This window comes from Colletotrichum truncatum (assembly GCF_014235925.2).
Source record: "Colletotrichum truncatum strain CMES1059 chromosome Unknown Contig_0003, whole genome shotgun sequence".
NCBI classification, from domain to species: domain Eukaryota; kingdom Fungi; phylum Ascomycota; class Sordariomycetes; order Glomerellales; family Glomerellaceae; genus Colletotrichum; species Colletotrichum truncatum.
The window spans coordinates 1215687-1228481 of record NW_027222400.1 but is presented as its reverse complement, the minus strand read 5'-3'; the positions used below and the strand labels follow the sequence as shown (position 1 = coordinate 1228481).

At 47.0% G+C, this 12795-nt stretch overlaps 4 protein-coding genes across 4 annotated transcripts; 2 read left to right on the top strand and 2 right to left on the bottom strand.

The window, feature by feature from the left end:
• Positions 1-970: 970 nt before the first annotated feature.
• CTRU02_205213 (glucose galactose transporter) lies at positions 971-2585 on the top strand (the record flags this gene model as incomplete). The annotated part of the gene is made up of 5 exons (XM_036724205.1): positions 971-1200; positions 1257-1348; positions 1398-1523; positions 1578-1929; positions 1985-2585. 5 exons carry the CDS (start codon positions 971-973, stop codon positions 2583-2585), a joined length of 1401 nt encoding a protein of 466 aa, XP_036583832.1.
• Positions 2586-3012: 427 nt separating this feature from the next.
• Positions 3013-3849, bottom strand: CTRU02_205212 (short chain dehydrogenase reductase family; the record flags this gene model as incomplete). Its single annotated transcript, XM_070204518.1, has 2 exons — positions 3013-3334; positions 3383-3849. The coding sequence occupies 2 exons, from the start codon at positions 3847-3849 to the stop codon at positions 3013-3015; spliced, it is 789 nt and encodes a 262-aa protein (XP_070061622.1).
• Positions 3850-4574: 725 nt separating this feature from the next.
• Positions 4575-6636, bottom strand: CTRU02_205211 (uncharacterized protein; the record flags this gene model as incomplete). Its single annotated transcript, XM_036724207.1, has 5 exons — positions 4575-5502; positions 5584-5667; positions 5735-5820; positions 5886-6053; positions 6115-6636. The coding sequence occupies 5 exons, from the start codon at positions 6634-6636 to the stop codon at positions 4575-4577; spliced, it is 1788 nt and encodes a 595-aa protein (XP_036583834.1).
• A 4927-nt stretch (positions 6637-11563) lies between these two features.
• Positions 11564-11943, top strand: CTRU02_205210 (uncharacterized protein; the record flags this gene model as incomplete). Its single annotated transcript, XM_070204517.1, has 2 exons — positions 11564-11603; positions 11654-11943. The coding sequence occupies 2 exons, from the start codon at positions 11564-11566 to the stop codon at positions 11941-11943; spliced, it is 330 nt and encodes a 109-aa protein (XP_070061621.1).
• Positions 11944-12795: the final 852 nt, after the last annotated feature.

Here is a 12795-nt window from a genome sequence, read left to right as displayed (position 1 = left end):
CTATTCTCCTTCAGGTTGCACGAAAAACACTCTTTCGCTCACCTCAGCTTCTCCACATCAGGGTACGCGTTCGGCTTTCGTGGTTGATCTCCAAAAACATGTTTAGCAGCTGTCGAAAAATTCAATGGCAGGAACTCAAGAACAGATGCAAGTCGCAACCCGTCAGTTAAGCCAAGCGTTAACGGTATCGATATCTCAGTGTGCTAAGCTATGTGAAGATCCTGTGCCTTTTGTTGCCAAGGAACATTGGCTTCCCTCTAAGATCAGGTCCTTGTTGACAGCATTCGCTCTTCATTCGCTCAGGTCGAGCAGCATCCCAACTTCCATTGCGGCATCCGGTTTGAGGGATCACTAGTGCAATCTGATGAGGGGTTGAGAGAGCATGGGACCAAAGCTGACAGGCCATGCCAGCTCTGAAGCTACCCAAATAGATTTCCATTGCATGAGACCCCTCCCCAGCATGCTTGCTCGGTCTCCACATCGAACCATGTATATTATCCGACGGATATTTACCATCAAAGAACGATCCGCTCTCGCGCAAGATTTGGCCTTTCATTGATGGGCGAGAAAAACCAAGCGTTAGCCACGGTTGAATTCAGGAGAGATCCACTGGTAATTGGTAGAAGGCACACACTTCACCCTTAGCGAAGGTGTATTTGTTTGGACCATAGAAGCCGGCAGCCTCTTGCGGGTACAAGGGAATCTATAGTGTGTGGCTGATGTTTGTACCAAATGCCTGGACCAGAGCGTCAGCCAGGCGAAAGAAGTATCCGTCGACCTACGGATGAAAACTGATGGCTGGATGTCACGCGGCAGACTTACCCGACAACTATAAAGTCTTCAGCAATACGCCCCCAATTTTTATCTTTATTTCTTGCCCGTTAGCTGGCCAGTTGAGCTAACTGGATCCACGTCCTGCTGTCAGCCTCTTACCTCCTGATCCAACAGTCGCGAATACTGGAGTGCAATCATGTTCAGCAAGGAATTTTGGGCCAAACGTGGGCTTCGTGTTAGCGACCACCAACGCAACAGGCCCGAACTAACGCTGCGGCAATCGCTTTTCCCCATTGCCCTGGTGACAATTCTATTTTTCCTTTGGGGATTTTCTTACAGCCTTCTCGATACCCTCAACAAACACTTTCAGGACACTCTAGGAATTAACAAGGCCAAATCCTCAGGGCTTCAGGCTGCGTATTTCGGGTAAGTAGGCCAGGTTTCTTTCGTTTAATTCTTCCACCGAGGACTAATTTGCTCAGTGCTTACCCTTTGGCATCTCTTGGACACGCTGCTTGGTTATTGCGGCACTACGGCTACAAAGCAGTGTTCATCTGGGGCCTTTTCCTCTATGGTAAGTTTCTAGTCGTCTTACCGGAAAGGCTCAGCTAACCTTCTCGCAGGCCTCGGCGGACTTCTTGCAATTCCTGCCATCAAGGCCCACAGTTTTGCAGGTTTCTGCATCTGCATCTTCATCATTGGCAACGGACTAGGTGCTCTGGAAACAGCCGCCAATCCCTACATCACAGGTAGATAATTCTGGGTGGGTGACTATTTTTGTGCATCGCTAACGCCATAAACAGTATGCGGGCCGCCTCGATTTGCAGAGATTCGCATCAATATTTCTCAAGCTTTTAACGGCATCGGTACCATCATCTCACCAGTCGTTGCCGCACATGCATTCCTTGGTCTCACTGATGTGACTGCAATGGAGAACGTGCAATGGGTCTACCTGGCTATATCGGTTTTCGTCTTTACTCTTGCTGTTGTATTCCTCTTCGCCGAAATTCCCGAAGTCACCGACGCGGACATGGCTTACCAAGCCGCCGAGACACACACAGAGGAACAAGATTTGCCTTTCCGAAAACAGTATCGCCTCTTCCATGCCGCCTTTGCACAATTCTGTTACTGTGGATCTCAAGTGGCAATTGCTGGGTATGTTGATTGACTGGGACGTATCTTTTCCATACTAATGCGTCGGATCTTGCAGCTTTTTCATCAACTATGTCATCGATACGCGTCCAAATACCAGTGCTCCCCTCGCTTCAAACTTCCTCGCTGGAGCTCAGGGTGCTTTTGCCGCTGGGCGTTTCGTCGGAACAGGATTGATGTATTTGATTCGACCACGTTGGATCTTCCTGATCTTCCAGTCCGCTGTTATAATTTTCCTGGCCCCCGCTATCACTCAACGCCAGAACATCGGCATGAGCATGCTCTTTGTCGTTTTGTTCTTTGAGTCAATCTGCTTTCCGACAATTGTTGCTCTTGGAATGAAAGGTCTTGGTCGGCATACAAAGCGTGGATCTGGTTACATTGTTGGAGGTGTCATTGGTGGTGCATGTGTGCCTCCACTGCTAGGAGTTGCTGCAGATGCCTATGGCACAGGCGTAGCAATGTTTGTGCCTCTGGTCTTCTTTCTTGGATCTCTTTCTTATGCGGCTGCTGTTAACTTCTGGCCGTGGTATCGTGATATGATTGACGCTTATAGCGATACCAAGATCGGATCACATGGTCAATCTGCTGCTGATGAGGAGACAGCAAAGACAGGAGGCCTCGAGGTTGAGCGAGTAGAGGAAACAAAACAGTCCTAAATCATAGGTAGTGTAGTGGTTGTTAAATCTACGCTCATCATCACCAAAGTTTCGTCGAAAGGCTGTTCTATTCAAACTCTTTGAAATATGATCTTAAAACATGGTAACTCTTGTTGCCTTTACTGGTCAACGTCCAAGTGTTCCAAACAGATGGCATATTTTTGAATGCGAGACTGGATCGACACTTGTTTTTCCGCCGATTAGAAAGAGTATGTTCATGCTATATACCCTCTTCTCACTTCAAGACATATGTGGCATTGACAACTGGTGTGTCGGCACAAATAGGTGCCATGACTTTTCTCATCTATTTGACAAGCCGAGTTTCGCAAATTCAAGGTCTACCTGCATGAACGTGTGTGTGTCTCCTCAGTCGATTCATATAGGAAAAGTGCGCAAAATTGAATACATTAAGAAATTGTCGTAAACCTTATTGCCATGCACCATCAACGTTATAGACGCTGCCACTAACAAAGGAACTTTCTGGCCCCAATAGAAATACTATGACATTTGCAGTCTCTTCTGGAGTGCCTAGTCTTCGGAAAGCTGTTGGCTCGCTAAAAGGAGCATCGCTTCGGCGCCCACGAGAATCCCATTCCTTCTGCATCAATGGGGTGTAGATAGAACCTGGTGCCACACTGTTGATGCGGATTTCTCGTGCACCATTCTCCAAGGCTGCGGCTTTAGTGAGGCCTATGACACCATGTTTGCTCGCGTCATACGCGCTGTGCCTAGCAAAACCTATAGACCCCGTTAGAATTCATGATTCGTATCGAATTAGAGGGATGTTGTTACCTTTCAAGCCGTGGATGGATGATACATTGACGATGGAGCCTCCATCCACAATGTTTTGTAGCTGCGCGCGCATGCAATACATTGTACCGGTGAGGTTTACGGCGATAATTCTGTCCCAATCCTCGTCTTCGAGCTCATCCAAGGCCTTTATGCCATGGCACTTGCCGATTACTCCTGCCACATTGGCAGCACCATCCAGCCGGCCGTACTTTTGAATGATGGACTTGATCCATGTGTCTACTTCAGCTCGGCTCGAAACATCGACCTTGGAGATCATGTATGGAGAATCAGCTTCGATGAAAATACCTTCAGCTTTCTTCATAGCCTCTGGATCAACATCTGCAATACAGATAGTGGCTCCTTTGCTAGCAAGGAGCTTCCCTGTAGCGAGACCAATGCCACTGGCACCTCCAGTAATGGCGTAGACCTTTCCCTGAAGAGGCTCGGAGTAGTTGTTAGAAGAGGCGGGCATGATGGATATGTAGCTTGTGCTGGTGAAAATAGTGATTGATTGATTGACTTCAGAAACTCACAATTGAGAAGTTGATTTGTATTTTTATAGGGTTTTCGGCGTGCTTTTGCGATGTATTCGGGTCTGGATGCTCCGATAAGTTGGCAGATTGTTTATGCATGTATTCTCCCGTCGGTTATTTTTATTTTTCCGTTGCATTGTGTTAGTGACACATCTCGTGTAAATGACTTTAATTGGGCGAAAAGATAGGACTCCCGTTTGATGAGAATACGCAGACGTTCAAAGCATAGCACAAAGCATTTTCCCGGGAAGGGCTCATCTTGGGTTGATCTTTCGAATTTTGATAGCTTCATAATAACCACTACCTCTATGGCTTTGTCGCGTTTGCCAACGCTGCAAACGTCCGTACGCAAGATTTTGACAGTGCACCACAAGATACAAAGTTCAAACTGCTTACCCAATAAGCTTGGATTTGTTCGCAACGAGATACAACCTTGTGAGAACAAGTAGCACGAAGATATGTGAACGCGACTATAGCGAGTATTAAAGTTTATATTTATGGAAATTGTAGATTACATGTGTCTAGCGATGGGACAGTTTCCCGGGTATTTAATAGAAGCAATGAAAGAATTGAATGAGTGACAGATTGTTCTTCTGAATGGATGTTCAAGGAGAGAAAGGATTAGATGGCGAGAAGCGTATCCGATTGGCCATAGAGACTTTGTTCAGAAAATCGAGCGAAGGAAACCCGACAGGCTGGTAGATGCTCTACTTAAAAGAGACCTTTGAGAATCAGCTGTATTGACACTTCTTCCCGTATCGCTCGACCGGCGCCTTTGGTGCATCTCCTTGACGAACTTGGGCCAGGTGTTTGTCAGAACAAGATACTTGATGTGACCTTGTGCCCTGTCGAAAACGTTGGCGTTGAAACCTGCTGGGATTTCGCCGGTATAGCGGACCTGACTCCGCACATCCTGTCCACTCCCTGACCTTGATGCATTACAGCCATGGAAGGCGTCGTCGAATGGTGTGACCGGGTTTGTGGAAGCGTTGTCGCCGAAAAGAATGTGAGCAGGCTTCTCAAAGACCGCTTCAAGTTGCTTCAGCTCATTCGAAGGAAGGTTCAGGGGAAACTCGGCAAGAGTAAGGGAGACGAAATCAGCGTAGATGTCAAGGGCTTGGTTATATGCGTTCAGCTTCTCTTCTTCATCGACCGGTTGGCACTCAGAAATCTCGGATAGCTCTGGCCAAGTCACTGACTTCCATGCCGCTACACGTGATAAAAAGGCAATGTTCTCTCCAGAGAAGTCATTTAGGGCAGAGAATTCTTGAAGTGAGCCTTGGTTATCACGCAATGCATGTTCCAGAGCCGTCATTGTCAGAAGACGGCTGTCCGGCTCAGATCCCACTTCAGCAGACTCGGTTTCATAAATTGCGTAGCCTTTCTCTAGCTGGCTCGCAGACGTTGATCGTTTGCAGTTTCCGTAAGTCGAGGCCTTTGTTGATACCGGTCTGAGTGTAGTAGTCTGCGATAGTGTATCCCATTTTTCGTTGGCGTCGACTGCCTTTTTGCTTAGAATTCGAAGACGAATGACCTGGAAAGCAGGCACGAAAATGGTGAATATCTCGAACATCATAGATGACAGGTGAAGCCTAAATAGTTTTGTTAGTATGACTATGAATCCCTCCCACAGAGCATGCATAATGTCTTTCATTCCAGTCGTTAACGCTTACCATTGACTAGGGGTGAAGTAAGGGTTGATTTTTGCAAATGCTGGCACATATGATGCCACCAGAAACATCGGGGTTGCGTGAAGACTAAAAAAATATTTCGCCAAATATCAGCTTAAGAAACGATTTCTAAGAGCAAGCGGTAGTCACAAACCTGGACAAGCAGCAGCCCACAGTCTGAGTACGCCACCCCATGGTGTCGCGGATGGACCATGCCTTCCAGAGCATAGAAGGAGCAACCTAATATAGCGAACCATAAGCAAGATTCCGGTTGTCATAGTTGGATTTTTTTCCGCCCAACTTACAATCCATGTCCAAATGACTTGCCAGAGCACAGTGGGCCACCATTCCCATCCCCGACCCAGGTCCTCCATCTGCTCCATCAAGTTGGAGCCACGGATCTCTGTTCCAGGGATACCATATGTTGGGTGGTACTTCTTACAAGCAAACCACATGCCTACGGTTAAGAGAACCTGTTTTGAGGGGGCCCTATTTAGCTATGGGCTAGGGAAGGCCTTGGAGAGTGATACATACCTGGGCGACCATGCCCAAACCGATGAATATCATGATTCTTTTCGAATAGTCCATGTTCCTCAGACGGCATAGCCAAGATGACTTAGCTCCATCACAGCCGGTCCTGCCCCGCCGGCTTCCCTCCACGTTACCTGTGAAATGCAGCCTTTGCAACTTCGCAACATGAAGGAAACGACTGTTGGAGGCGTGGAACAAAGCAATACCCAGGGGGAACCAAGTACCCATGACGAAATATTGAATGTCATATGCTAGAACAACAGGCATTGTTCCACCTACCGGATAAGTGATCTGGGCGAGTATCCAGTACATGTGAAGGCAAGTGATGGCGGTGAACGACAAGGGCAGGCCACGCCATTTGAGGACTGGACTGTTGCGGTTTACCCAGCAAAAGACCATTCCAGCAATAACGAGAGCCGTCCATGTTGCACAAAAGGCGATATAGAATCGGCCTATCTGGTCAAATCTTGGCGGGCTGGACGGAAGGTTGTAGATCGTGAAGCTCGCCAACACTGCTGGGTCCATGGTGAAGGTTGGCTAGGTTGAGCAGTACAAAGAGAGAAGAACGTTTCCTGTTTCCCTCTGTTTCCTGGATTGAGATGTATATCCTTTTTATTAAGACAGTGGCAAAATGAGAGGTTTATACGAGCGAACATATGTGAAGAACCGGAAGGATAGACATGAATGAGGAAAGAACCGATCAGCCACCAAGAAAAAAGCATGATGGGTCAACGGTGTCGGCACAGAAAGACATGTTGATCGACCATTTAGAATCGCTAGATCCAACCAAACGATAACCCGCTTGGCAGAGTGGTACCAATGCATTACTGCCGCACAGCTTGGGCAGAATAGCGAAGCATGGGGTGCCGGCCAAGTATCGGGTTGCCTTCCCCTCGCCCATGTGGCGCCTTTTGGTCGTGGCCAGCGCATTTTACAAAGCACAGCTAGAAAAACGTTTGGAATTAATTACGACTCATTTTCACTTTCGTGATTGCTTTTTTGTTTTGTCGATCAGAATGGCGTTCATCCGTGCCCTGGCACTTTGGATCAGATCGATTTCAACTAGACAGAGCAGTCAGTCGCGCTAGACGATTGACAGTCCAATGAGAAGACTGACATAGCTTCTCTTGGCCGTTTCTTGTAGTCTAAAACTCGGGATCTTCACAGGCCAGTCTGTTTAAAGTAAGCTGGATGGTCAAGCCACTTGAATGTCTAGTCTTTAAAATATCCAATGAGCGGTCAAAGGTGCTGGACAAAGACCCTTGAAAAACGGCCCGACAGAAGTAAGGTATCGATGGTATCCGGGCTTTGTGGGGCTCCAGATCCATCAGATTACCCGTCTATAGATTGAAAGAGGCAGATGCATGTTGACCTTTCCCGTCTGGGAACTTTCTCGTTCGGGAAGAGCGGTTTCCGTGCCTTTGACAAGCGGCATTTTTTTCAGGCGAATTGCGAGAAGGACGACGACGCAAATGTTTCCTACGTCTTCCACGAAACAGAGAGACATCAGCTCGTTGTACTTGTGAAAGAATTTTACCCTGGTGGGGGCCAAATACGAGATTGTTCTGGTTGTTTTCCATGTGCACTTGGCATGGCTCATCTCATATGAGCAGTCCCGCAAGCACAGCTAACATTCGCTTCGGGCTTCATACTGCTAATTCGCAAATGCTTCTTTTCCGCATCCTGGATGTTATCAGATCTCGTACCATTTCTATTCATACACTTGGGAATGCCCAAAGGTTTTGACTTAAGTCTTGAATACGTGTATTTACCGTCAACATATTATTGCTGGGAACCTTTCATCGATGCCAATCACGACTGCCAAGAAATACGCATTCACTAGTGTACTATGTGGACATACCGCTCACCCAGAGACGCTTTGATACTTACGCCTGGACTCATACTCCCTTCTCTTGCAGGCATTAGGATCGTCATCCAACCTCACGACAGTCTCCCCCCACGTTCTACATCTTAGCAGGCTAGCCCCTTATTGCGGGCCATGACTAGATTAAATAGCTTAACTTGAGCACTATCTATGATGGGTCGATGTCGCAATAATCAACTGGCATCATCGATTCTACTTCATTTGACTCTTTGGGCCAGGATGACGGAGGCTAACAGAGGCTGACGGAGGGGTTTCGTTAAGAAGACCAACAGAAAGTTTCAATGTCTTTTCATAAATCATGTCCACATTGGTCTTGCACCCGGATCACTGTGCCCATCACTCAACCGCTGTCCTCGAAGCTCTCTGCTAATTCATCCTCTTCTAATTGTATCCAGTATGGCCTCACTTTAAGATTTCATAAATGATGATGGACCTTGCTTCCTAAAGCCTGCCCCCCTGATGGGCATTTATTGACCATATTTTGGTACAGTTCCCCCTAATATTCAGTACTTTGGGCAGAAAGCACGGTATGCCGATTGGGGGCCAGGAACTTCAGCTGCAAAGACATGGCGGACGCCATGCCACAGGGCGAGGCCCTTGACGGATATTGCTTTCTCCGCATGGAAGCCCTAGTCGCGTCCAATGTGTTGATTCAAGAAGGAAAACTGAAATTACTTGCATCCGTGCTGTTGGGAACCATCTTTACCAAGATATGTCATAGTAAGCCGCAGTCGAGTGGGATCTTTGTAGCCCCTTTTGCCTCCTCAAGAAGATATATGATGTGATCATGGACCATGTAGTATCAACGCTATGCTCGTCTTTTATGTTTTATCCAAGTTGCTGAATCTTTTTGAATTCACGTCCATGCCATGATAGGTCAAAGAACAAGCCAACGGCGACGATGCTAAACGGTCCGTGATGACCAAAAAATGAGTTAACATGGAGCTTTCCAACACACCCTTCTCGTTCCTTGATTATTCTACACTGTTTCTTTCATAGTGAACCAATCCAGCCCCCGTCCAACCATCCTTTTTGAACAGCCTCTTCGCCGTCACGTAGCCTGGCCAACCTCATCATGTATGCAACGACACAAAACACCAACAAGTTCAAGATTTGGCACTCCGGCTTACTCTCAACAAGCTTGTTGCGTGCTCATAGGTCTAGAGAAATCCGAGGACTGTCGATCTTGCCGCCTCATCCAGTCTTCCGGGTTTGAATGGTTTGGTGCATGTTTTGTCCATGTTATCCCCTGTTTATGTGTTTCAGTTTTTTCTTCTGTCGACTTTGGCGCACCCTGTCGGCCACTATGTAATCACATGCAGCGTTCCTTCTGGCAACATTGCCAGATAGTCTCACCACATGGCTGGGGTAAACGACAGGTCTCATGGCAGGCCCAGGAGCCCATCACTGTGTCGTTTTCTGTCTCAGAACACGAGGTTATCCTATGACAGTCGCACTACCAGTGTCAGTGTGACAGAAATTATCATTTTTATTATTTCAGAATGTGACAAAATAACACGAATACCCTTTGTTGAATTTAGATACCCTTTAGGAGGGTTAGACTGATGGTGCTGCTATTTGAGGGAGACGGTTCAGTACACACGGAGTTCAAGGGGATTAACTTCAAGTCAAAACAATATTGCGTGCCTACATAGTGAAATATTCGTCTGACAACGCAGCTAGGTCTTTTCGCGACTTTTATTTATTCAGCTCCGTCCGACCCCAACGGGTACCATCAAAACTTTTAAAGTCGGAAAGAGCTTTCAAGTAGAAGCAAAAGTACCATGATCCTAAGTTTCTTGTAATTTCTCAGCTTTTGATTATGTTACTCTATGAGCGCCACTCTGTTTATGCCATGTGTTGCTGGTAGCACAACACGTGGAAATCACCAACTGAACGGCTTTCTCATCGGGGGGTTTCATTTGAAGGGGAAAACCGGCAATCAAGACTTGCATCTTTTCTACGGTATGGAATTCTTCTATTCGCCGGAATGATAACCATGAAAATTGGTCTGACGGTCGATCATACTGCGTATCTACCAGCTTGTGATACCCTCACAAGGTGTACAGCAGGCAATGTCTCAGTCAGGTAAAGCCTGGGATATCCGAAATAAGGGAGGTGATATGTGTCTTGAAGCAAGCTGAAGTACGTATTAGTTAATGTATTAACTTCTCAATGCACACCACTTGATATCCATCTATGCGAGAGGAGGTCAACCCTCCAAAGACTCAAGCTTCTCTTTCTATCTGTTGAAGGGTTGAGCGGCACAACATGTGCCACGGTGCCTCCAAGTTACATCCTGCAAGGTGTAAACTCGCGCATCAGCTAATAAATGAGGCTCAATGTGCCATCGAACTTTGACACGTCGCATTTGCTGGTAGTTGATGCCTTTCAAGTCTGATATTGATTAATAAGGTCATGTCGTGACACCCACCTTGGACATGTCAGCCATCAGTCAGCGAGGGTCCTTTCAACCACGTATGAATGATCTTCAGGGGCTTTTACTGTTTTCAAACCGTTCAGAATAAATTATTATGTATCCAACCTTCATAGCAATTCTCTTCATCGGACCGGCATTTTGATTGTCTGATAAGCTGTAAGTAGCCTTCATCGACATGTTCATCTCGGAAGGTCAACTTGTCGTTGAGGGCTGCCAGCCTCTTATGCGATGTACAATCGATGCAATCGCCCTTTGCACTGCTTCCAAGAATGCAGGGATATGTTTGTAGCCGTATTGGGTAAGGTCGGCCCCATTAGCGATTACTTGATGCTCATTCTCGAGTTTATGTCCGTATTGCACCGACTTGGTGTTAAATTTCATGTGCCTCAGAAGGTATCGGAGCTTTCTGCCAGACTTCTGGGTGTCTCGGGTACGTGTAATTGTTGTTGAAACGTGATACACAACTGAGTTCCGCCATCCTCGGAGAAGGTTGGTAGCAGTTACTCCAAGACTTTTCAACGTGGTAAACGTCCCACAAGGTATTTGCATGTGGGCATACAATATCCATAGACACATGGGTTGAGCCTAAAGCAACTGATAGAAAAGTACTTTGTAGCCGAGTAGGGGCTGCCTCGCACAAGCCTTTAGGTCTAACTCTAGCCGCGTTGGCCACCTTTTCAGATTTGGCATCAAGGACTTGAAATTGTCCACAGTGTCTGTTACAAAACCTTGGAAGGAACAAAGGATGTTCGTATATGAGCCGACTTATGGAAGGGCTTGCGAATGCTGTACAAAGCCACGCGCAACCTGCCACACGCGTGGTTCCTGAATCTAATGGGTAACTCAAGAGCACATGTGCAACTGGTGGCGCATTGAGGATACCACTCGGAAGTATATTTGCAGATTGCCCTCTAGCAAGTAATGTCTAGCATCGCTGAACGTGACAAATTGAAATAGACATGGCGGAAAAGCTTTCGTATAAGACTATCCATATTCTATCGTCTCGCCAGACTAATAGTTCCCAGTTGGGAAACAGATATTTATTCTCGACCGCTTCTTAAACAATACATCATACACTCCATATCATACCTGGAATTACGCTGTTATTCCGCTATTACCAACTCAAGATGACCAAGTCATCTTCTAAAACCTCCTCGAAGTCCAAGGGCAAGTACATGACAGCTAACAATCACCCCATCAATACTGACTACAAACAGGCCCCACCAAGTCCTCTGGCAACAATGGCTCAAGCACAAGCACGAGCACAATCCCGGTTAATAGACCGTGGCAGGACCCCTTGCTGGACCGTGGCCAGCCACCTGGTGCCCGAAGCTCAACAGCAAGCCACCCCGTGGGCCGCTGGCTTACGGAACCGTCTTGGCAGGAGCCTTTCAACACCATTGCTGAGGTGCCTGCGGACGACTCCAAGTCCAGGTGCGCGGGTGGAGATCAGGGGTCAGGTGCGGCTGCGTCGTATGCCACGTCCAGAACGCAGCAGCATGAGTGAAAGAGTGTACCGAGAGACTGGAGCGCATGTTGTGGTTATGCTTATAGACTTTGGCTCTTGTTCAGTTTCTTGTTTTGACTCTATCCTGGTTAGTGGTTGACTAAAAGACATGAGCAATAAAAGTTTTCGGAGTCCATAAGGATGTTGACCTAGTTATACATCTAAGTTGATTCAGTTATTCATATTTGATTAATCTAAATTATCTCGTAACGATGCCTCATTCCATTCTCTCGAGAGTCAAATAATTTACTTCTGTATTAGCTGGATGCATTCTGCTCTCACCAAAACTCGATTAACTTAGTATCAACAACTGTGAGAAACGTCTCACGTAAAAGGACTCTTTCTTTGGCAGTCGCTCCTCACGTACCAAGTACGTCGTCTCATCTGACGAAACAATTTGATTGTAGGAACATGGGTTTACAGGCAATACAAGTCCGAATTCTTGCTTTCAGGCCTCCCCTGCTCGTGACAAGACCACCATCTGCGTGTTGGGAAGTGATAAGCGTTCGATCTCTTGTGACAAGATCGAGACCCCACACTACCGTCCGCTGGAGACAGCAGTCATTCGGCTGGTCACAGGCTGGCAACCCTCACCAGCAATGTGAAATTTATGATAAAGACAAAAACAAGCTTTAGGACTCTAAAAGGACTACGTGGCTGAAGATTGAAGGGAATAGGGAAGAAATTCGAAAACAACAGATTGGCATCACATGCCAATCTTGACCTCCACTGGTTTATGATGCGTTCCAGGGTAGACCGATTAGAAGATCGACTGAGGGCCATGTGCAGGGGAGGGGCATGCCAGGGAGGGACCATCATGTAGGGCTTGAACAAGATCTTCAGGCTCTGGAG